At 38.2% G+C, this 25,074-nt stretch overlaps 1 protein-coding gene across 3 annotated transcripts; it reads left to right on the plus strand.

Moving 5' to 3' along the window:
* Nucleotides 1-4,098: 4,098 nt before the first annotated feature.
* BTG3 (BTG anti-proliferation factor 3) lies at nucleotides 4,099-24,991 on the plus strand. 3 transcript variants are annotated; one of them, XM_049629335.1, is made up of 5 exons: nucleotides 4,099-4,153; nucleotides 7,926-8,104; nucleotides 11,936-12,073; nucleotides 17,562-17,769; nucleotides 24,320-24,991. In XM_049629335.1, the coding sequence occupies exons 2-5, from the start codon at nucleotides 7,932-7,934 to the stop codon at nucleotides 24,557-24,559; spliced, it is 759 nt and encodes a 252-aa protein (XP_049485292.1). In that variant the 5' UTR covers nucleotides 4,099-4,153; nucleotides 7,926-7,931; the 3' UTR covers nucleotides 24,560-24,991. The 3 variants fall into 3 exon arrangements, with proteins under 3 accessions (XP_049485292.1, XP_049485291.1, XP_049485290.1); XM_049629334.1 differs by lacking the exon at nucleotides 4,099-4,153 and adding an exon at nucleotides 4,501-4,586; XM_049629333.1 differs by lacking the exon at nucleotides 4,099-4,153 and having other exon boundaries at nucleotides 6,845-8,104.
* Nucleotides 24,992-25,074: the final 83 nt, after the last annotated feature.

Here is a 25,074-nt window from a genome sequence, read left to right on the forward strand (position 1 = left end):
TACCTCTGAAACTCTCGCTAATTGAATTATACTGTATTCTTAATTTTGTTTCATGGAGTGTTTCTATTACTTACTAATAGAAGTCAGTTTCTCTGTTGGTACAGAGAACAAGAGAGTTGTCAAAGGAACTCAACAATGGCACATGTCCTGTCAAGCAGGAAAATTTTACATCAGAGGTTTCAAATATGAGCTCTATTTGAGCCCAGAGTGTGCAGGTACCTAAATATTATACCCTACCTCCTAAGCTAGGAACCTTTTCCTAAGCTAGTTTGTACCAATTAACAAATCTTAAGCAATTACCAATAAAGAATGAGTAGTTTGACCAAAACATTTTCTTCCAAAAAAGATGTGCCATGTTTGGGGCATGGTTGGGGCAGGGAGGAGGGCTTCAACAATTAATGCAACTCAAAATAGGAGGTTGGTGTGCCCAGTTTCCATTGCCTCATTCATCAAGAGAGTCTGTGTTGTGACTCTTGGAAGTCAGTTTTATTGCATGATGTAATGGAGAAAATAATGAAGATTACAAATTTTCTTTATACTTATGTTTTTTTAACCACTGCCAGTTTACAGATATTTAAGAAGTTGAAGCAAAGAGACTAGATTTAGTTTCTTTTAATTTAGCCAAATGGTTAGGTCCTGGAAATTTTTGAAGAAATGTATTAAAGTGTTTTTAGAATTAAAAAGTCTTAGATCCCACTTGGTAGACCTCCAATGGCCCTCAGAGCCTGCACACTTTTCCCTGATGCTATATAACAGAACTTTCTCTGTCCACTATAAAGGTGATGGTTTTGTACTCAAATTTAAACTTGACATGTACATTGAGAAGATGGTGAAATTGCTATTCTGTTTACAATGCTGAACTTCTCTGAGCTCAATGGAATAACAGATTTTAAGGAGTTACACAGTTATTTAGTGGAAAATAAGTCCTGGTTATGAAAGCAATTCATAGATCTTGGTGATTGAGTGTGAGTCATATTCTCTATGACTTTGGGATGCCACAAGATATGTGTGATTATAAAGCCCCTGACCAATGAGGGTGGCTCATTTTCAAACAAAACAAAACAACAGCCTTAAAACTTGTCCTGGGGCCCATGGGTGGCTCAGTCAGTTAAGCATCCAACTCTTGATGTCAGCTCAGATTTTAATCTCAGGGTCATGAGTTCAAGCCCCACTTTGGGCTCCAAGCTGGGCATGAAGCCTACTTAACAGAAAAAATAAGAGCGACATGCAGAAGAATGAACCTGGACCCCTTTCTTACACCATACACAAAAATAAACTCAAAATGGATGAAAGACCTAAACGTAAGACAGGACACCATCAAAATCCTAGAGAAGAAAACAGGAAACAACCTCTTTGACCTGGTCTGCAGCAAACTTCTTACTTGACATGTCTCCAGAGGCAAGGGAAACAAAAGCAAAAATGAACTACTGGCACCTCATCAAAATAAAAAGCTTCTGCGCAGCAAAGGAAACAATCAGCAAAACTAAAAGGTAACCGACGGAATGGGAGAAGATTTTTGCAAATGATGTATCAGATAAAGGGTTAGTATCCAAAATCTATAAAGAACTTATCAAATTCAACACCCAAAAAACAAATAATCCAGTGAAGAAATTGGCAAAAGACATGAATAGACACTTTTCCAAAGAAGACATCCAGATGGCTAACAGACCCATGAAAACATGCTCAACATTGCTCATCATCAGGGAAATACAAATCAAAACCGCAATGAGATACCATCTCACACCTATCAGAAAGGCTAAAATGAACTCAGGCAACGGCAGATGTTGGCAAGGATGCAGAGAAAGAGGAACCCTTTTGCACTGCTGGTGGGAATGCAAACTGGTATAGTCACTCTGGGAAACAATATGGAGGTTCATCAAAAAATTAAAAATAGAACTACCCTATGACCCAGCAATTGCACTACTAGATATTTATCCAAAGGATACAGGAGTGCTGATTCAAAGGGGCACATGCACCCCAATATTTATAGGAGCACTATTGACAATAGCTGAAGTATGGAAAGGGCCCAAAGGTCCACTGATGAATGTATAAAGAAGATGTGATATATTTACACAATGGAATATTACTTGACGATCAAAAAGACTGAAATCTTGCCATCTGCAACAACGTGGATGGAACTAAAGTGTATTATGCTAAGTGAAATAAGTCAGAGAAAGATAAATACCATATGATTTCACTCATATGTGGAATTTAAGAAATAAAACAAATGAACATAAGGGAAGGGAAACAAAAATAAGATAAAAACAGAGAGGGAGACAAACCATAAGAGACTCTTAAATATAGAGAACAAACTGAGGGTTGCTGGCAGGGTGTTGGGTGAGGGGCATTAAGGAAGACACTTGATGGGATGAGCACTGGGTGTTATATATAAGTGATGAATCACTAAACTTTATTCCTGAAATGATTATTATACTATATGTTAACTTAGATTTAAACTAAAAAACAAAAACAAAAAATACTTGTACTAAAACTATTATACCTATTAACACACAGTATTACTGAGCATTAGAGTTAACTACAGAAAGGAATCAACTGTGAAAGAAAAAGTACGTATTAATGGATGATTGTATTAGCTCTGCTTCCCTCTTCCAGACTCCTAAAGAGGGTCCTCCCATGTAACATGACCAATTCTTTTGGGCTTTTGGCATTCAGAATCAGGAAGAAAGAGAGCTGGGGGAAAAGATCTAAAGCACACACTCAGGGCTGGAGAACAACAGTTGGGCACATTTTGAAATACAATACAAGCAGCTATCTTGTGTGAGAACACAAGATGAGAGAAAAAAGAGATATGTTTAAGATATGTTGTTTGTTATTTACCTGCTTCACAGTGTTCGGGCTATGAGAATTTTTAAAGAATTATTTCAAAATTATACCTCAGATATTTGCCTGTGTATTTTGAATATGGTCCTGATCTAAGACTGGACCATGTGGGTCACAGATTTATAAACATCACACAAAATACTAATCTCAAACTATAGAAACTTCTGGACAAATTCTGAGTATTTGTAGCTATTTTATGAAATTGCAGAGATAAAAGCCTTAATCAGTAAAATAGCCTCAATCAGATTGTTAAGAGTTTAGAATGATGGAAACACTCTCCTATCCGCTAGAACAGTCCAGGGTGTAAATATCAGTATCCTCTTTAAATCGACCAATAAGGAACCATAGATAGAACAGTATAATTTTTTTTAACAAATAAAAGCTTATTGTATTGGCTTTAGAATTGCCTAATAATAAAAAAAAAAAAGTGCTTTGAATCTTGAATCACCAGTATCAGTAATAAAAAATAAAATATTCATAGAATAGGGTTGAAAACATGCTCTCAGGCCCAGAAGGCAGTGAAGAATCTGGTCCATCTACAACTTGAATAATCAGGGCTTGAGCAATTTACATGTTTTAGCTGGAAACAGTGAAAACTGGCTCTCTTCCAGTAATAATTTTTAAAAGAAGCACCTTGTATTTTTCTAGTCTGATGTATTAAAGTACTTTCGCAAACCTAATAACATGGTGCCAATTCAATGTAAAAGATCGGAGAGATGCTCCTCCTTTTCTTCAGAACGTTAAAATGTACCTTTTCCACATTTGTATTTGCTGAGATTAAGCTCTGTGTTTGGGAAGCCCTTGAGTAGAAGTGTCTCAGAAATAGAAAGCTCGGGCTCCCAAGGTTTCATTCATTTGGCTGACATCCCTGGAGCCCGTTCCTTGTGCAAGACACTGTACTCAGTGCCAGGCAGGTACACCGGCCTACGGGAGGTAGTTCCTGTTCTGAAGGAACCACTGTCCTGGCCAGGGAAGGGCCCAACTAGGGGTTCTAAACAAATAACCTAAAATATCACAGAGCGGCTGCACAGTTGACGTGCCTGAAATTACCCCAAAGACGAGGATCAGTCCACAAATGCAAAGTCTTCCTTCCATCTGATACGGGTCGCCACCCCACCTCTCAAGAAGAGCTGAAGCAGAGCTGCTGGGTCTAGAACTCATGGCCCCAGATTGTTAGGGGGCAGGTTGGCAAGGAAACACAAGAGGGGGAAGCGTTGGCTCAGGCGCGACCCCCGATGGCGACGCAACAGGCAGGGCGGGCGGGGGTCGGTTCGGCCCTCACCGTGAACTCAACGCAGGATGGAAGCATGAGGTGCTGTGGGCCTCGCCGTCGGACCAGAGGGTCTGTCAGCGCGTCGCGCGGCTTGGGTCTCAGGGTCGGGCTCTAGGCGAAGCCCCGCCCCCCCTTCCCCCCCACCCCCCGGCTCCTCCGCCCCCGCCCCCTAAGGCGCGCGAGCCGGTCCCGCGCGGCGCCAACCCTTTCCCGGGTCATCGCCCCTCCTCTCTTCCGGGCCGCGAGCCCCCCGCGCGTCGCCTCAAGGCTGCGCTCGCTCGCGCGCGCGCGCTCTCCTGTCCGCCCGCCCTCTCAGCGCGCGCTCGGCCGCCCGACGACGCGGGAGCCACACGCTCCGGACTAGGCTAGCTGCGCTCGCTACCGCCGAGCGCCGGCCCGCTGAGGCGGCGCCCTCGGTTCCCCGCCCGGAGACGGTCGGGGTCGCCAAATCTGCGGCCCCAGGGCGGCAGCGGTAAGGAGACCGGGACGGGGGAGGCGGACATGGTGGAGCCGAGGGCGCCGGGAGGAGGGTGGTCCCGGCGACCAGAGGCCACGTCGAAGGCTCGCGGCGGGCGGCGCGCCAGGGAAGGGGGAGGAGTGTGGGATCGAACCGGATTGCATCGGCCCTGCTCGGCAAGAAGGAAGGACTGTGGACCGAGGGGGGCGGCCCGAGAGGGTTTCCGCACGACCCTCGGCGGGTTGGGGACGGAGGAGACGCCGCCTCGAGGCTCCTGCCACGTTTCCACCGCGCGTTACCCTCCGCTCGGGGTGGGCGACAGCCTTGCTCCTTCCCACCACCCTTCCACCCTTTTCCCAAGCCGGGGACCCGGCTTGCTGTCCGGGGGGTCGCGCCTGAGGGGAGCGCCGTCCTGGAACCCAGGGCCCCCCGGAGGCTGGAACCTGGCCGGCGGCCGCGGACCGCCGGGCGAACGGGAAGACGCACCCCGCGAGGCTGTTTGCGGGGGAGGAGGGGAATGGGGCTCCAGGGCCCTTCCCCCGCTTAACTCGGGGAAAACCGCGATTGCAGAAGTTGGACGCGCTCGCAGGCCGTTCTTTCCAGAGTGGGTGGAGATGTTTGATGCCTACTCACCTAGCACTCTTAAAACCCAAGCGTGAGTGCTTAGCAGCAGGTTTTTGATGGCTTAAAAAGTCCGAGTCCCGGCCCCGTGGGAAATCCTGTCTCTCCTCCTCGCCCGGAGCCCGCTTTGTAACGCCGCGGAGGCTGGTCAAGGGCTCCTCACCCCTACGGCCGGGATCCCCGCTTCCTCAACCTTGGGAATGTCTATCAGGAATATTTGTTTCTAGAAACGGTTGCGATTAGCCTTTCGTTACAACACAAGGAAAAGTGCAAAGTTATAAACTCCTGGAAGGCTGAGCTTGGTTTTCCTTTGGATTTTGTGCACGAAGCTGTGAGCGGAGGAGCCTGTGGAACAAAGTAGAACTTGAGCCGCCGCCGCGGTGACTACGTCCCAGGATGACGTCACCGTGCGATATTTAAAATGGGAGCTTTTCGCTCGCGGTGTGGGTGGAGGAATTGCGGCTACTTAAGACGCCTTTGGTCTTACTGGACCTGCTTGCTTCCAGTTTCTCCTTCTCTGACTTTATAACTACCTCGTTTACCTTTTGGTACTCCCAGAATTCTAACTGGTGGGAGTGGGTTAATTTTTCTGCTATTCCAGGCATCATTCCTTCAAACCGAAAAAAAAAAAGTAATTCCATATGACTCATCCTGTGTTACAACCAATAGCAACCACTAAGTGGTTCTTTCCTTCCTTTTTTTTTTTTTTTTTTATTTTTGATAGGAAACAGAACAAAACAAAAATGAGAACAAAACCCTGAACTCAGATATGTAGAACATAATAGACAAATTTAATGAATGAGAAGAATGATCTAGTTAAGGATTCAGTACTTTAGTGTGGTTCCTTGTTTTCTTTGGTGAGATGGAAGCTAACGTAGTTCCATCAACAAGCAACTTTCATCTCAAACCGTATATTAAATTGCAGTGGGCTATCTTTTCCATCATAACGCGGTGGAATATAAATACAGCCTTATGAAGTGGAAATGGCTCAACATTTTTTTAGGAGTACGCCTCACAGCAGTTGCAGAAGGCAGAGATTGTGTGTACCTGCAAGCTCTTATATGCAACCTAGTACCTGTTGTCTGGTAGCTGGCATTCTGTGGTTCCAGGAGAAAGGTTTGGGTGTCTTCCCATCCAGGATCAGAGTGGGTATGGCTGCCAGCACACTTCTCAGATAACTAGAATTTCTTTCACAGTGAGATCCCTTGTTTGAATTTGCACAAGGAGTAAAGGAATCTCATTATGAAGAGGGATTTTAAGAGGTGTGAGAAAACAAACGTGTGAGAACACAAAAACTATCAGTTGGCTAGTTGGTTTTTATACTAAATATAGCAGACGCTGTATGTCTTTAATAATTGGCTCTGGAAAGGGTGATACTGCTTGGTAAATGCAGCATGTGAATAACTCCAAGTTACTTCCAGCAGCCAAATGAATGAGCTCATCGTGTAAAGCCAGAATATACATCGAAACAATCCCAGGACAAGGTTTTTGCCTTTATGGATTAATCAATGATAAATCAGATCTGCCATTCTTGAGGCAGTTCCAGAATGCAGCTACATCTCTGATTATTTCTTTTAGTTTGATTTTTCTGTAGATGACCCTGAATTTCTGCTCTCTTAAATATGTTTTGATAGAGCCACTATTTTTGGTCATATCTTTTAGGCAAATATATTTCTGTTCCTGAAAGAATGCTTATAATAGAAACTCACTGCTGAATTTTTTCTTTATGTGTAACAGCTTTGTTCAAATAGGATTCACCTAGCATACAACATACACATTTAAAATCTACAGTTCATTAGTTTTAGTATATTCACAAAGTTGTGCAGCCATCACCACAATCAATTTAGGACATTTTCTTCACCCTACAAGGAAACCCTATACTCACTGACATCTCTCCTCCTTTCCTCTATCACTCCTGCCCCTAGACCACCAACCTACTTTTTGTCTATGTAGATTTGCATATTCTGGAAAACTCCTATAAATGAAGTCATACAATGTTTGGTCTCTTGTAACTGCCTTCTTTCCCTTAACACAGTGTGTTTGAGCTTCACCTGTGTTGTAGCATGTACCAGTATATCATGCCATTCTTCTTTTTGTTGCTGAATAACATTCCGTTGCATGTATATACCACATTTATTTGTCCATCAGTTGACAAATGTCCATCAGTTGAACATTTGAGTGCTTTCACTTTTTGGCTGTTAGGAATAATGCTAATACTGACACTTGTGTACACGTTTTTGTGTAGAAGTAGGTTTTCATTTCTTTTGGGTATATATAGCTATGAGTGTAGAATTGATTGGTCTTATGATAATTCTGTCTAATGTTTTTAGGAATTGCCACTGTTTTCTATAGTAGCTATACAGTGCTGGCTTTCAAAGTGGACTTGTGTTTTAAAGTTCAAATTATTTCACAAAATTTTAAACTTAAGTTATTGTAGCTAAATGTTGACAAATTTAGTAAAAAGTATATACTATCTCTGATTTATTTTAGCCAACAGGAGCAATTTGGTGTGCTCTCTTTATTGAACTTCACAAAGCTAAGTGATACGGTTTTTAGATAGTATTATTATAAGGTCTTTATGGTATAAATTAGTGGTTATTTTCCCTCTTCCAGATCTGAGCCAATGAAACAGAAGATAAAAGAAGGGAAGCTGTGGAGGAGGGGTATTTTGCAGAGCTTTATCTTCCAGTTTTTATGTTCCGTTTTTTGAGAAAAACTGTTTTATCTTTGCAGGGAAAGATGAAGAACGAAATTGCTGCTGTTGTCTTCTTTTTCACAAGGCTAGTTCGAAAACATGATAAGTTGAAAAAAGAGGCAGTTGAGAGGTTTGCTGAGAAATTGACTCTTATACTTCAAGAAAAATATAAAAATCACTGGTATCCAGAAAAACCATCAAAAGGACAGGCCTACAGGTAAAGGATTAAATTGGACAGTTGCATTGGACTAAGTGGAGAGGCTGATAGCACCTGAAATGAGTGCAAGGCCAGAGGACTGAGGGGGTATCCAGTCCATTTCTTTCACAGTTTATCTGCAAAATACAGAACTCTGGGGTGACTTTGGCATTTTTTTCCTTACACATTTTAAAATACAAGTATTTGTTGTTGGTGTCCCACTGTCTGGACTTGGGAGGCCAGTACTGTTGGCTTATGGGAGTTAGTCTTGTGATTGTAGTTTGGTTTCTGCTTGAGTGGATTTCTTTATGTCAGGTACTTGAGGGTTTTCACAATTCTAGAAGATCCCTAAAACCTATCCATAAATGGACACGGTAAGAGTTGAGAGAAATGAGTTTCTTTGTTTCTACAAGTGAATTACGTGTTACACATTTTTGGAAAAAATAAAAGTTTTATGGCAAAAGAGAACTGAGTATTAGACACCTAATGCATTTTGACACAAGAATAATTGCATTTATACTATGCATAATTCTTTACGGTAGAAACCACTATAACTTTTATTGATGAAGATAATTTGTTATGATCTACAACTGGTAAATATTAGCTCTGCGTTTTAAAGTCAGGTCTCACTGACCCTAAATTCTTTAGGGCTTCTGCATACCACAGTTTAACCACTGCCTTGTCTCTGAGAGGGAAAATAACTCTCACTTGCAGCTATCTGTTGTACTCTGGTTTATAAGTTACATTTTTAGGGGCGCCTAGGTGGCTCAGTTGGTTAAGCATCTGACTTCGGCTCAGTTCATGATCTCACAGTTCATGAGTTCAAGCCCCACTTCAGACTCTGTGCTGACAGCTCAGAGCCTGGAGCCTGCTTCAGATTTTGTGTCTCCTTCTCTCTCTGCCCCTCCCCTGCTAGAACTTTCTCTCTCAGAAATAAGTAAACCTTAAAAAAAAAAGTTACATTTTTAGCTTAAAGAGCAGGCTCCTGCAAACATGTCCTGGCATGCTAATTCCCTGGACCACTGTATTGAGAACCTAGATTCTACTAAATGAACTCAGCTGTCAAACCGTGCCCCATTTGTGGAGGTGGCCACAAAAAAATAAAACAGTGTGACTACAGAAATTCTTTTATTTATGCATATTGCTGCCCCCATCAGCACTTCTGTGCTTTGATGTAAAAAGGACTTCATTTCATTTGCTGAGCTGTAGCAAGTGCAAGACTATTCAGGGAATCTACAAGGGAAGTGAAAATATGATTTGTTTAGTTCTCATTTCCTAGAAGCCACAGGTGAGCATGTATTCTATTGAAAAGAAAAGAATCAAATTTATTGATGTATTTTCCTCTTCATTTTATTTCCTAGTAAATTGGAAAATGTGGCGAATTAAAGTAGAAATGTGGATGTTCTATATAAAGCAGACTCAATATATTTTTTATCTTCTCGCTTGATTCTCTTAATTTTTTCTGCACATCTTCATATCTGATAGAGTGAACAGCTTTTTTAAGTTAGAGCTGTTGAGGCTTTTACACTGATGTAATTGACATTGGACAAAGACTTTTGGAAGTGCCAAGACAACTTTTACTATTACTGAAAAAGGAGACACTGTCAAGTAAATGCTTAAAGGTCAGACAGTGTACAGTTTCATTTCCATTAATTCTAAAAACTTGAGGAAAAAAAATTAGCTAAACAGGATTAAATTGGCATATGATCAGAAGTATCATTATTGAGTCATTTTGAAGCTGTCTTTGAAGTAGAAAACTATTAGACTTAATGGTGGGTTGTTACTATTATAAAAATGAATAGAATATAGGATTAACCAGTAAGAGTCTTGAATCCATAGAGTAGGTTGTAAGTGTTCATTTTCTTCTAAAGTGTTTATAAATTAAAATAGTTTCTCCACAGTATATACAAATAAGAGGCGTTTATAGGGCAATTTGGCAATATTATCAAGATCTGTAAAAATACTCCTACTCTTTGAACAGTAAGTCTCCTAAAAATCTCTTCCAGAAGTATAATCAGAAATGCAGATAAATATGTATGAATATGGATGTTTCTTTATAATTGCAAAAAATTGGAAATAACTGTCAACATTAAGTAAATGATAGACTATTTTTATGCAACTTTTAAAATCTTGTTTTTGAAGACTGGCTAATGGATGAGTAGTCACAGTATAAAGAGTTTAAAAAAACAGCACAAAAATATGTAAGGTATGCAAATTTTGTTGAAGCAGAGTCTCTAAGCATCTTTATTTACATATATATTTTTTAAGCTTAGAGTCTACATCATCCTTACTGTAGATAACAAAAACACATACATCTAACATCTATCTTACCTATAACTGCTTTTGATCCTAGGGCACATGAGGCTTTTGAATCAACTTACACAGCACTACAATTTGTAAACATAGGACCATCTTAAATAAAGGAACAAATAGCATCTTACCTGCATAAAATAATTTTTTCACTCTGAATTGCTTACTTGTTAATGGTGATGTTAAGATTAGTACAGACAGAATAGGGTATTTAATAAAAGAGATTTTAGAGTCTTGTCCAGATTTGACCCTTGAATTCACCACTTTCTAGTTGTGATGTTGGGCAAAATACTCAGACTCTGCCACCTTTTTTTCTTACAGTGGGGAAGTGGTATCTAACTTACAGAATAATATGAAAATTAGAAGAATTAATACATGCGAAGCATCTAGTAAACTGTCCATTTTATAGTAAACTTTGAGAAAGAATTATTTAGAAATCTGTATTCACTGTTAATGAGAATTTTTTCACTGTTCTAAATGAAAATTGAAATCAACTAATAAAATAATTTTTAAAACTTTAAATAGCATGTTTTTCTATTCATACTGTTTTATTTAATGGTATAATTACTATTTTTCAGCAAACTTGTATGTTCCATATTTTAGAACTTTGGATCTGAGGAAGAAGTGAAATGACTTAATCGGAATTCACCCAATAAATAAGTGCTGGGACTGGTACTAAAACCTGGGTTCTCATGATTGATTTCTTAGTTGTAGGCAGTAAATACTTTTATTGTACCCACCATTTCTGTTACATAATCAAAATGCTTAAATTAGTATGTATTTTTGCGTTCATCCTGGGAGCCATCTTTGAGCATTCCATTAGGTAGAGGTGGTAGTTCTTAGGTTTAAAAAATGGAACAGAGGCTATATTGGTTTAAAATTTTTTTTCAAAAAAAAATTTTTTTTCAGTTATTTTGACAATTTTTTTTTTTTATGAAAACCCTTTGGTAACAAATAAATGAGATAAGCCAATAATACTTTGGATTGTATTTTAATCTTAACTATGTGATATGAATAGTTCTGTGTCTTAGACTGATTCTGTATTTTAGAACAATGATAGGTGTTTCTTAACACTTATTATCTGGGATGTATATGCAAGGAAATGATCAAATCACAAGAATTTGAAAATATTTTAAACATTGGTTAAGGTCTTTTGTTAGTTGTGGAGATTTTGTTATATAGTAACTTGGCCTATTAATACTACCTTTAGAGCTCTAAGTAATTTCATGCAACTAATACTCCTTGCTCATTTCATGGACCTGTGAGATTGAGTAGTTTCTGGCTAAGATGAGGTAGAGCCAGTTCTTCAGATTTCTCTGGGCTCGCACAGAAGCCCTCCTCTTTCCACCAGGCTGAGTAGTCTTGTTGATGCTTCCTCTTTGCCTTTAGTTCGCATTTATTATCTACTTAGGATACATATGCTCCAGCATTCTCCGCCAGGGTTTGTTTGTTTTAAATTCACATTGGCAAATACTAGTAATATAATGAAGTTTATGATTAAGATTCAATTAAAGCTATTAACATTATTCTACTTTGTTGTAGATGCATTCGTGTCAATAAGTTTCAGAGAGTTGATCCTGATGTCCTGAAAGCCTGTGAGAACAGCTGCATCTTGTACAGTGATCTAGGCTTGCCAAAGGAACTCACTCTGTGGGTGGATCCATGTGAGGTGTGCTGTCGGTAAGTTCTTGAGTGTGCCAGCTGAGAGGATTACCATGCTAGAACTGATTTTATGAAATTCTCTCAGGTATTGCCTGCCTGTGTATCTTTATGGCCAGGTTTTTGCTTTCTCAGTTGTTAATTTTGTAAAGTAATCTGAAGGTGAAGGGCTGGTTACATTCCTGTTTTACAGCTAAAGAAACTTACAGCTTAAACTTACTTACAGCTAAAAACTTGGGGCACCTGGGTGGCTCAGTTGGTTAGGCATCCGACTTTTGCTCAGGTCATGATCTTGCAGTCTGTGAGTTCAGTCCCCGTGTTGGGCTCTGTACTGACAGCTCAGAGCCTGGAGCCTGTTTCGGATTCTGTATCTCCCTCTCTCTGCACCTCCCCTGCTCACGCTGTCTCTCTCTCAAAAAAGTAGGTAAAGAATAAAAAAAAAAAAATTTAAGAAACTTAAAAACTGATTGGGCAGGGTTTTTATGGTTCTACCAAGAAGTTTATTATACACCAAAAAGCAGAATTTAGATAGCTAGACTCCTATAGGTCAATTATTTTCTTTCATTGGTGGTGTGCATGTCTTTCCTGTCTTCAGATAAGAAAATAATTCCAAGTAGTACTGGATAATAACTTTTGGTTGGGGTGCCTGGGTGGCTCAGTTGGTTAAGCTTGGTTTTGGCTCAGGTCATGATCTCACGGTTCATGAGTTCGAACCCTGCATCCGGCTGTGTGCTGGCAGCACGGTGTCTGCTTGGGATTCTCTCTAACTCACTCTCTCTCTCTCTCTCTGCCCTCCCCTCCCTCTCTCTCCAAATAAATAAATAAACATTTAAAAAGTAATAATAATAACTGGGGCGGGGGGGTTCTGTTTGTTTCTACTCTTGCCTCCCTCTCTCTTTTTGGTTTTTAAGTGACCAAGTAATATTTTCATGGTTTTGTTTTTATAACGGAGATTATTTCTACTCTTCTAATGAGCAGAATTATACATAGGTGAGTGTTAGGTATGATATTTAATTGAATTCCATTCATTCTAAAAGCATTTATTGTGGACCAGGCATTCTTAGTTTTGGGGTTTTAAAAAAATGAAAGTAGCATTCTGCTATCAGGTTGTTCAAAGTGTAATAAGGGAGAAGAAAGAACAAGCAGATTACAACAGGGTGATTTATACTATAATAGATATATGTATAAAATGCAGGAGTTGGTGGCACAAAGAGAACGTTACTGCCTCTGCTGGGCAGTACTCTGCTGAGTGATATGTGAGCTGGGTGGAGAAGGATGCAGTTGACTAGGTGACAAAGTGGGAAGGACATTTCCATGCAGGAAGAAAATAGGATGAGTAAATTCTTGGAATCCCTGTGAGTGATTTCCTACAGCTGTTCCTTTAAGGTGTTTCTCTTTGGTTTTAAGTGCACTTCACCTGTTGACTATAGTAGAGATACTTTTTGATGCAACCATAATATATTCCAAAGGTAGACTATGGAATTTGATCTGATCTTCAACAATAAAAGTAAAGATGATGACATGTCATGCCAAAAATACATGGTAATTCTTCCACCAAATTATTCTGGACCACAATGGAGTTATTTGGTAAAAGCTGCTGTTATCAGCTTATTCTGTGGGAAACTTAGGTACTAGATTCTTCAACACTTCTTCTCAGAAAAAAGGAGAGCAAGACATCTCAAGTTGTGGTCCAAGAAGGTCAAACATTTTTAGATTCTGGGACTAATTAAGGACTCCTTAAGCCAAGGTGAGACTTTATAGACTTTGGCCACTGAACCCCTGCTGAGGACCTTAGTATACAAGAAATAGCACAAAGTGACTATATTGAATTGCTTACTTTTTTATTAGGCCTGCACTTAGATCCTGACTCTTATTTAACACACAGTTCTTTTAGTTGGTTACATAGGTTTTCAGCCATAAAAATTATAAGCAGTGTTGGAAAGGGGCTTTTTCATGTAGTTATAAAACTACCAAAAAAAAAAAATACCATGTAGTCTTAATGTGGAGACAGGAGCAAAAAAGCTAAAGAGTTGGCACAAATGTATTATCACCCAATCAAATAATGAGTATTATTTAATATAATGATCCTGAGTCATTAGGGAAATGTTTCTATGTCCAAAGATGTGTTTAAGAATTTGGATAATTGTAGGGACTCCTGGCTGGCTCAGTCAGTTAAGCATCTGACCTCAGCTTCGGTCATGATCTTGAGGTTTATGAGTTCGAGCCCCGCATTAGGCTCTGTATTCACAGCTCAAAGCTTGGAGCTTGCTTCAGATTCTGTGTCTCCCTCTCCCTGCCCCTCCCCTGCTTGTGCTCTCCCTGCCCCTCAAATAAATATTTTTAAAAATTTTAAAAAAAGGTTGGATAATTGTATAAACATTTTGGACATATTTATTTGAAATGACTTAACTAAATCTTGGCACCTGAAGATGAAAACTCTAAATAGCTATTCTACTTAGGTGGATACTTCATTGCTTAATAATGCCAGATAATGAAAAATTATTGTTCCTTCATGTTATTAATATAAGAAAATGTTTGCATTCAGTAGCTTTATAATAATTTTACATATAAGTAAAATTTTGCCAACAATTGACTGTGATGTGATATTTTTTCACAGCTAATAGAAGTTACCCTCAAGGGCACCTGGGTGGCTTGGTAGGTTAAGCGTCCAACTCTTGGTTTCGGCTCAGGTCATGATCTCACAGTTTTGTGGGTTCAAGCCCCATGATGTGCTCTGCGCTAGCAGCACAGAACCTGCTTGGGATTTTCTCTCTCTGCCCCTCTCTATTTCTGTCAAAATAAATAAATAACAACAACAACAAAAAGAAATCATCTTCATTATGTGATAACAGAACTCCAAAAAGAAAGATGTGCTAGTGATTGAGTAGAGGTGATTGCTCTAAGTTAATAGAGGAGATTGCAATATTGATTAGTACTTTGGGACCAAAACTATAGAGATAAACATTCTGAAAATTAAAGCTGATCTAGCAGTTATATAATAGAACAAATATCTGAGTCATTAATAATAACTCATTGGTACACTAGAGACTAAAGTTATGAAAAAATTGAAATGCACTCAAAAAGAACATTTTTCATAGTATGACTGAGTTATTCCATCAGTATAAAATATTGGAAGTGTGCAAGGAGTGTTGATGTAGTTAAAAGGTTATTGTTTAATGAACTATGTGAGGAGATACAAAATAGATAATGGATCCTTCCTACAAAGAGAATGCCTGCGAATGGGTGGCAGCTTTATTATCCACTCAACATTCTATACCTTTTTTTTTTTTTTTTTTAGAATTTCTATTATCCTTTTCCTGATCTAGAGCATTAGACACTATTAATGTTTCAAATTAACTAAATGGACTTAATATTTAGCAGCATGTGGTTGAAAAATGGAAAGTTTAAAAGTTGTCCGTTACTAATTGTAAGGCATTAACTGCACACTCTAATGTTAAAATAATCAACAGCTTCACTTAATATGAGAACCCTCATACCCAAAATACTACAGAGGGAGAGATGCAGAACCTAATTGAACTAGCTGATCCTTCATTAGATGTCTGCCCTTGATTTAGGTTTCAGTTTCTACAGAGGCAGGGATTTTTCTCAAATTGCCTGCCTTTCTGTTTTACTTGGATTTTGACTCCATTAATGGGCAAAAACTGAAGGTTGGCCTAAGCCCCTTGTTAATATTGCTGACATTATTAACATGAATTAAGCTTTGTATTGAAATGTGTTAAGTCTTTAATATATGGGCAGGACGGAGAAGTAAATTTCCATTGCTAAAACTATATTATAGTTTTAAACTTGAAATTATAGTACAGGAATTCTGTGTTGTGAAAAATTTGCCCAGCTTCTCAGGCATCTTCTACCAGAGAATCACTAGCTGAAAACCAACCAGTACCCAGTCAGCTCTCAGCTTTCTTGCCTAACAGACAGAAAACCAAGGCCTAGACATGTTAAATGACTTGCCCCTTGTTACAGAGCTAGTTAGTGGAAGAGCCAGAACCAGAAACATGTTCAGTGCTTTTTCCACCATCTAGCAACTCTTTTTATGAAGTAAACTGGAAAAGAATAGAAAAGGAAGTTATGTCCCATATTAGGTAGCATTTATGGCCCCCTTTCAGCCTGTGTGAGAATGGAAGACAGCACAGCTATCTAAAAAAATAGAACTCACCTGTGAGACTGCATGATTTCTGTAAAACTTTCAAAGGCTTTATTGCAGTTTGGCCTTTTACTTATTGTACATATCCTGATTCAGAAATAATTTGAGATAAGGGTTATCTCAAAATGAAATTAATTTACATAGTTAAAATAAACCCTGTTTTTCTGTCAAGGTTGTTTTTGTTTTTTTAAGCTTAAAATCACTTTGTCTTTCTAACTTTAATCATATGTTGTATAAGAACTGCTTAACAATCCCATTTCCTTTGTCCTTAACACTTACTAGAAATAGTTTCATAGTGTATATGCTGTATAGTCTGTGTAAATAAATTTGTGGGTTTCTCCTATGCTCCACATAAAAACTACTGGTTTTACTATTCTTTATGTTATTTTCCCTCATTGCAGAATTTATTTTCCTTTTCTTTTTTCTATTTTTTTTTTTAACATTTATTTATTTTTGAGAGACACAGAACAAGACAGAGCACAAGCAGGGGAGGCACAGAGAGAGACACAGAATCCAAAGCAGGCTCCAGGCTCCGAGCTACCAGTACAGAACCCCATGCAGGGCTCAAACCCACAAACTGTGAGATCATGACCTGAGCCAAAGTTGGATGCTTTAACTGACTGAACTGCCCATGCGCCCCCCTCCCGCCTTTTTTTTAGTAATCAACAGCCAAAGTTACATATGCCAATTATTTTTCTTAGCTCAAGGCTTTAAAAATATTTTGGCAGAATTAAAAGGCTCATTTTACTTTTTTCAAAAAATTAAGATGAGAAGTTTTCCTGGTAAGCAATATAATTCAAGCAAAACCCCTTTGTTTTCCTCAACAGTAGTGTTTGTTTTCCAGTTGTCTCAGTTCTCATTTTTGTCAGTGTGGATATAGGCAACTCAGACCCTCTTTTAATTTAATAATGGTAAAGTAAATCTCAAAGGAAATGTCCAGTTGATTTGTGACTTGAATCACTAGTATCTATATTATAGTAGTCAGCTAAAAATACATTAGAAAATCTTACTATATAAGCCAGGTTAATGGTACATACAAAAATGTCATCAAAACAGTGAATTTCTCATAGATATTTTAAACAACTATTTTTGTTAGGAGGCAGTGGGAAAGAAAATTGAAGAGAATAGAATCACTTATTATTTGCACGTAAGTAGGCCAGAAGTAGAAAATCATGGCCGACCTGTTGGCCTGTAGGTGGGTTACGTAGGGTTAAGTTCTGGGAGTGTTCCTTCTTTGCTTTGGACCGATGGCATGTCCAAGCCTGTTTAATTGTTTTTATGGACAATTTCTTGCTTTTGTTGATAGTGCTTCAAGGTGTGTGAATTTGTTTTTTTAATTTTTAGGTATGGAGAGAAAAACAATGCATTCATTGTTGCCAGCTTTGAAAACGAGGATGAGAACAAGGATGAAATCTCCAAGAAAGTTACTAGGGCCCTTGATAAAGTTACCTCTGATTATCATTCAGGATCCTCTTCTTCAGATGAAGAAACAAGTAAGGAAGTAGAAGTGAAACCCAATTCGGTGACTACAACCCCAAGTCCTGTGTACCAGGTAACCATGAATCAGCTCTCTATTAAAGGTCATGAGCAGGGCTTGCCATGTCATTCCAGGTAGTCCTGCTCATGTTTGGGGTTTCTGATTTGAGATTTTGAATCCCGGTTCTTGCTTTTGTGCACTAAAGGAAGCTGCTCCTCTGAGATGTAAGTAGACATCCTGAGTCACTTTATCAAGGGTCTGCTTTACTACTACTCAATAAGTAGGATAAAAACATTCTATTTATTTATTTTTTAGGATGAATATATATTTTTAATTTTAACAATATATTCATAAACATTTATGTATTTTTAAATTTTAATTTGATTTTTTAAATTTAATATATATATACTTAATTTTTGACTTGAGAGAGCAAGCGAACGGGGGAGAGGGGCAGAAGGAGAGACTGAGAATCTTAAGCCAGCTCCTCATCCAGTGCAGAGCCCAACTCAGGGCTGGATCTCACAACTTTGAAATCATGACCTGAGCCAAAATCGAGAGTTGAACACTCAACTAGCTGAGCCACCCAGGAGCTCCTAGAATAAGTATATTTTAAAAGGTGTGTCAAAGAGAGGCCCCTGGGTGGTTCAGTTGATTAAGTTTCTGACTCTCTGTTTCAGCTCAGGTCATGAATTCGTAGTCTGTGAGTTTGAGCCCCACATCGGGCTCTACACTGACAGCTCAGAGTCTGCTTCAGGTTCTCTGTCTTTCTCTCTCTCTTTGCCCCTCCCCTGCTCTTGCTTGCACTCTCGCTCACTCTCTCAAAAATAAACAAACATTTAAAAAAATGTGGCAAAGAATAGAAAAAAACTGTGGTGATAAAACATTCCTGATATTTTAAAAATCCTTATTGTATTAAAAAATAGGTATTCATTTTTTGTAGCCTTCAGCACTTCTGATTAATACCATTGGGTTTAACTTTATTCTCCCCACGATTAAAGAGAAACTTCACTGAATAATACAGGAGTTAATTTTTCACTCAAGTCAAAACAATATCTCCTTTACTTACAACAGTGGAAGAGTTACATAGCTACCAGGCACACACTTACAAATTTGTCCACTTATTTATTATTTATACCCCACACACCAAAGAACGTTTAACATACTTTTAAAAATTCTTGGAGTGCCTGGGTGGCTCAGTAGGTCCAACTATTGATTTTGGCTGAGGTCATGGCCCCATATCAGGCTCTGCACTGGGCATGGAGCCTGCTTAGGATTCTCTCTGTCCCTCTCCTGCTCACAGGCACTCCCTCTCTGAATGAATGAATGAAATATATATATTACATATATATAAATATATATAAGCAGTTCAGTAGGGAAAGTCTTCAAGAACTGGTACTAAAACAACTGGATGGTCTATATGGAAAAAAATGAACCTAACTGCTATTTAATCTACTTAATATACTCTTAATATACACACATATATGTATACATATATATATACACACACACTTTTAATACAATAATAGTCTTCAACAGAAAAGATAAGTCAAAAAATGTTAGGAAATCTATTCAGTTGAGCCTTATTTGTACTTTTTTCCTATTTTGAGGGTTGTTTTTTTAAGTTTTTTAATCTATTTTGAGAGACAGAATGAGCTGGGGAGGGACAGAGAGAGAGTGGGGACAAAGGATCCGAAGCAGGCTCTGTGGTGACAGCAGAGAGCCCGATGAAGGGCTCAAATTCATTAACCATGAGACCATAACCTGAGCCAAAATCGGACACTTAACAACTGAGCCACCCAGGCACCCCTGAGTTTATTTAAAAATGTACCTATTTTTATTAATTTCACCTTATTAATTAGACGTGATGAAACATATCCAACATATGGAGTGTAGGATTTGGGCTACAATGAGAATTTCAGCCTAATGAGTAAGAAATTAGTGTTTTAAGTATGAGAAACTAAATCTTTACATTCACCATACATTTATATAATGAACATACTTTCAGTATACCTTAGTCTTTTATTTCTCTGGGGTTTTGTTTTGTTTTGTTTTGTTTTGTTTTTTCAGTTGTTGAATTATCCTTCCCAGGCTTGTGAGGGAAATTAGGTCTGATGATTATCATATTTTTAGGGATATATCTATATATGCATATTGTAAGATAACATGCACTTTTAAAAAACAACTTAAAGCAGTGTAAAAGAGTATGTATGATATATTCTCCAAATTACTGTTAAATTGCCTGGAATTCATTCACACATGGCAATTTTCATATTCAGAATTTTATTGTTACTCAACAAAGCAAGAAAGTAAGTCTTAAATTGAACTGATTGCTGCAGATTTTTTACAAGTAAATTGACCTTTAATTTTTAGATTTTCCTTTTAAATTAAATTGTATTTATTTCTCCCCATGTTAAGAAACTTTTAGGGTAAAATTAAACAAAGGCATGGAAATTGAAGTGTCTTTTGTGTGCTTTTAAAATAAAATATTTTTCCTTGACAATTTTTCATAACAGAGAAGCTTGACTGTTATAATCTATTGTGTAGAAAGCTGGTGCAAGTGACCCACTTTAATCTTTTCTTCCTATTCACTTTTTCATCTTGAACCTGATACTGCTGAAAGGTTTTAAAAGGGGAGTTTTCAAAGTAAAGATAAAAAGTTCCTAGGTTAGGATCTTTTTTCTCTTAGAAGTCCATTTTTTGAAAGATACCCCAGGAAATTACTAATTAAGAAGTCAAGATTATATGGGGTACCTGGGTGGTTTTAGGTGGTTGAGCGTCCAACTTTGGCTTAGGTCATGATCTCACAGTCTGTGAGTTCGAGGCCCACGTCAGGCTCTGTGCTATCAGCTCAGCCTCGAGCCTGCCTCAGATTCTGTATCTCCTCTCTCTGCCCCCTCCCCTGCTCATGCTGGGTCTCTGTCTCAAAAACAAATAAACGTTAAAAAAAAATTTGTGTGTGTGAAGAAGTGAAAATACTTTCATTTCTCCCCAAATTGATCTATAGATTCAAGGTCAGTGTCAATCAAAATCCCTACAAGCCTTTTTCTAGAAAGTGAAAAATTGATTCTAAAATTTATAAAAAGGAGAATAAAGTTAGAGGCCTTACACTAATATAAAGCCATTGGTGCCTGAGTGGCTTAGTCAGTTAAGCATCCGACGCTTGATTTCAGCTCAGGTCATGATCTGGTCCATGGGATCAAGCCCTGCATAAGGTTCTGTGCTGACGGTGAGACTGCTTATGGTTCTCTCCCTTCCCTGTCTCTCAAGGTAAATAAATAAACTTTAAAAAAAAAAAAAAAAAGTGTAGATTTAAAGATACACAAATATAGATTTTTTTTTAATTTTTTTTTCAACGTTTTTTATTTATTTTTGGGACAGAGAGAGACAGAGCATGAACGGGGGAGGGGCAGAGAGAGAGGGAGACACAGAATCGGAAACAGGCTCCAGGCTCCGAGCCATCAGCCCAGAGCCTGACGCGGGGCTCGAACTCACGGACCGCGAGATCATGACCTGGCTGAAGTCGGACGCTTAACCGACTGCGCCACCCAGGCGCCCCGATACACACATATATTAATGGAACAAAATAGAGACTCCAGAAATAGACTTACATATGTTCAGTCTTTTTTTTTTATTACTAAAGTATCAAAGCCGTTCAATAGGGGAAAGTCTTCAAGAACATGTACTAAACCAATTGGTTAGTCTATTTACGGAAAGAAATGAACCTAACTACTATCTGACATGATACACACAAAAAAATTAATTTGAGATAGATCATAGACCCAAACATAAAAGCTAACTAACTCTGACACTTTTAGAAGAAAATACAAAAAGGTATCTTTATTATTTGGGATAAGCAAAGATTTCTCCCAAGGGATATAAAAAACACAAGAAAAGAACTTGATAAATTTGACTTCACCAAAATTAAAAATCTTTACTCATCAAGACAAGCCATTAAGAAAATTAATAGGCAAAGCATAGACTGGGACAAAATATTCTCAGTACATACATCAAAGGACTTGTTTCCAGAATATACTTTGTAAATCATTCCTATAAATCAATAATAAGAGACAAATGACCCAATTAAAAATAATGGACAGAAGATGAGAGTAAACACTGTACAAAAGAAGTTATATAAATGTCCAGTAAACACATGAAAAGGTGCTTAACCTTATTTATCATCTGGGAAATGCAAATTAAAACCACAATGAAACACTGCTTCCAGAATGGCTGAAATTAAAGTCTAACGCCACCAACTGTTGGCAAAGATGTGAAGTAGCTAGTCATAAACTGTTGGTGAGAGTATAATGTGGTACAACTTTGGAACCTCTGGAACTTGTTAAATATGCATCTACCCTATTACCCAACAATTATACTCTTAAGTATTTAGAGAAATGAAAATATTTACAAAGCCATGTATTACAATGTTTATAGCAGCTTTTTTCATAATAGTAAAATGGAAAACAACCCAAATGTCCATTAACAAGTGAATGGAAGAAAAATTGTGAGGTATTCACAAAATAGAATAATGGTCAACAATAAAACAGGAAGAACTAATAATACTAGACACAATATGGAAGGACCCCAAAAACATTTGGTTGAGCAAAAGAATTTTGCCATACACAAAGAATACATGCTGGCTGATTTTTATTAAAGTTCACAGACGGAAAACTCTGGTGATGGAAATCAGAACAGTGGTTGCCTGTGGTGTATTAGGATTAACTAGAAAGGGTAATGTAAGCTCCAGAATTTTGTCGTCTTTCTGACAGTTTTAAAACCTTACCAGCACCCCAGTGTAAAAAGAAATGAAAACATTGTATTTTTCTGTTTGTTTTATAGGCCAATTATTTGAACTCTAAATTCTGCCTTATTTCCCCATTATTATATATAATCAAGAATTAACTGTACTGGGGTGCCTGTGTGACTCAGTCAGTTAAGCATCCAACTTTGGCTCAGGTCATGATTTTGCGGTTCACAAGTTCAAGCCCTGTGTCGGGCTCTATGCTAACAGTTCAGAGCCTGGAGCCTGCTTTTCTGACTCTGTCTCCCTCTCTCTGCCCCTCCCCTGTTAGTACTCTGTCTCTCTCTCTCAAAAATAAATAAAAACGTTAAAAAATTTTTATTAAAAAAGGAATTAACTGTACTAAGGTTTTTCATTGAAGCATTATTTTATTTGTTGTGCATTGTTTTTTAATAGTAAAACATTGAAAACAGCCTAAATGTTCTATCAGTAGGACACCAGTTAATTTAGTTATGGCATAGTCATTGCATTACATCTAGCTGTAAAATAATGAAAAAGGACGTTATGTATTGATATGAATGTCTTTTAAAATGTGTGTATAGATGTATGCCTAACTATTATATGCATGGATTAATTCTAAGGGTATACACAAAAAAAAAATAGTGTAAGTTGCCTCTAAAGGGTAATTGGGTAGCCAGTAATCAGATAAAGAGGGACTTTCCATGTATATGCTTTTATACCTTTTGTATTTTCTATCACATGAATGTAATTGTATACAGACTATAAGTTTTAAAATACCTGTACTAAGAGGAACAGATTAGAAATCAGAGAATTCAGGGGCACCTGGGTGGCTCAGTTGGTTAAGCATCCCACTCCTGATTTCGGCTCAGTCATGATCCCATGATTTGTGGATTCAAGCCCCTCATCTGATCAGTGCAGAGCCTTTTGGGGATTCTCTCTTCCCCGTGTGCTCTCTTTCTCTCCCTCTCACTTTCTTTCTCTCTTCTCTTCTCCCTCAAAAAGAATAAACATTTTAAAAAGAAAACTCAGAAACACATAGTCACAAGGTACAGCATTCTTAGCAGGGGTGTACAAAATTGCTGATAACTTTTTGAGTAATGTGGACTTGATGTCCCATTTGACTTAGGGGATAATCTAAGACTGTAGTTCCAAAACACAAACTGGCTGCGTCAGAATCACCTGAAGTGCGGTCAGAGTACCTGGCCTCTATTCCTAAAAGATTGTTATTGTTCAGTTAGACCAGGACTAGGGCATAAATATATTTTGTGTTTAAAAGCTTTTTTAGGTGACTTATTAAACAGCCAGCTGTGGAAACCACTGGTCTAAAACATGATGTGTCCTTTCAGGCTTCCATTCATTCTGTTTTGATCTTTCCTGCTTGTTTTAGAGTGCTGTGTTTTTTATTCATTTTCATTCATTAAGAAAACTAATCAGGGGCACCTGGGTGGCTCAGTCGGTTGGGCGGCCAACTTCAGCTCAGGTCATGATCTCACAGTTAGTGAGTACAAGCCCTGCATCGGGCTCTGTGCTGACAGCTCAGAGCCTGGAGCCTGCTTCTGATTCTGTGTCTCCCTCTCTCTCTCCACCCCTTCCCTGCTTGTTCTCTGTCTCTCTCTCTCTCAAAAATAATAAACATTAAAAAAAAAATTAAAAAAGAAAAAACTAATCAATCACCTACAATATATGAAATTTCTAACATATTTAGATCTGACCATAGGAATGTTATTTAGACCTACACTTAAGGGTAGGGTATAGGTGAGTGGTTTTGTTTTTCTTTAGTGAGTAATCTGGAAGTTCACCTAAGTTTATTACATAATGTGACTGATTTTTCCTCTGAATTAACTTACTGCTTTCTCTTTCATGCAGATTTCAGAATTGATATTCCCACCTCTTCCAATGTGGCACCCTTTGCCCAGAAAAAAGCCAGGAATGTACCGAGGGAATGGCCATCAGAATCACTACCCTCCTCCTATTCCATTTGGTTATCCAAATCAGGGAAGAAAGAATAAACCGTATCGCCCAATTCCAGTAACATGGGTACCTCCTCCTGGAATGCATTGTGACCGGAATCACTGGATTAATCCTCACATGTTAGCACCTCACTAGCTGCTTTTGATTCTGTTGGTGTCAGTGTTGAGAGAAGGTAGAATAAGCTTGACCACATATTAAAAGTTCATATTCATATAGTAGTAAAGTTAGATGGGCCAAACCGTCAAACTTATTTTTATAGAAAAGTTATTGATAATAATCTTTCTTAAAAAAATATATATGCACTTTAGATATATTGATATAGTTTGAGAAACTTTATTAAAGTTAGTCAAGTGCCTGAGTTTTTAATATTGGACTTGAGTATTTATATATTGTGCATCAACTCTGTTGGATATGAGAACACTGTAGCAGCAGACGATCTGTTCTAGCACCTTTGAGCATTTATGGAGAATATGTAAGTTATTTATACACAAGGAAATCTATTTTATGTCATTGTTTAGAAGAATTGCGTGAAATCATGTAGTTGCAAATAAAAAGTAGTTTGAGGCATGATGATGTGTGCTTCTTTTCTATGCATAAAAAAGGCAGAAATAGCAAAGGGCATATTTCACTTTAATGTGTTTAAATATTTA

The sequence above is a fragment of the Panthera uncia genome, chromosome C2 (assembly GCF_023721935.1).
Source record: "Panthera uncia isolate 11264 chromosome C2, Puncia_PCG_1.0, whole genome shotgun sequence".
In the NCBI taxonomy this organism is placed as follows: Eukaryota; Metazoa; Chordata; class Mammalia; order Carnivora; family Felidae; genus Panthera; species Panthera uncia.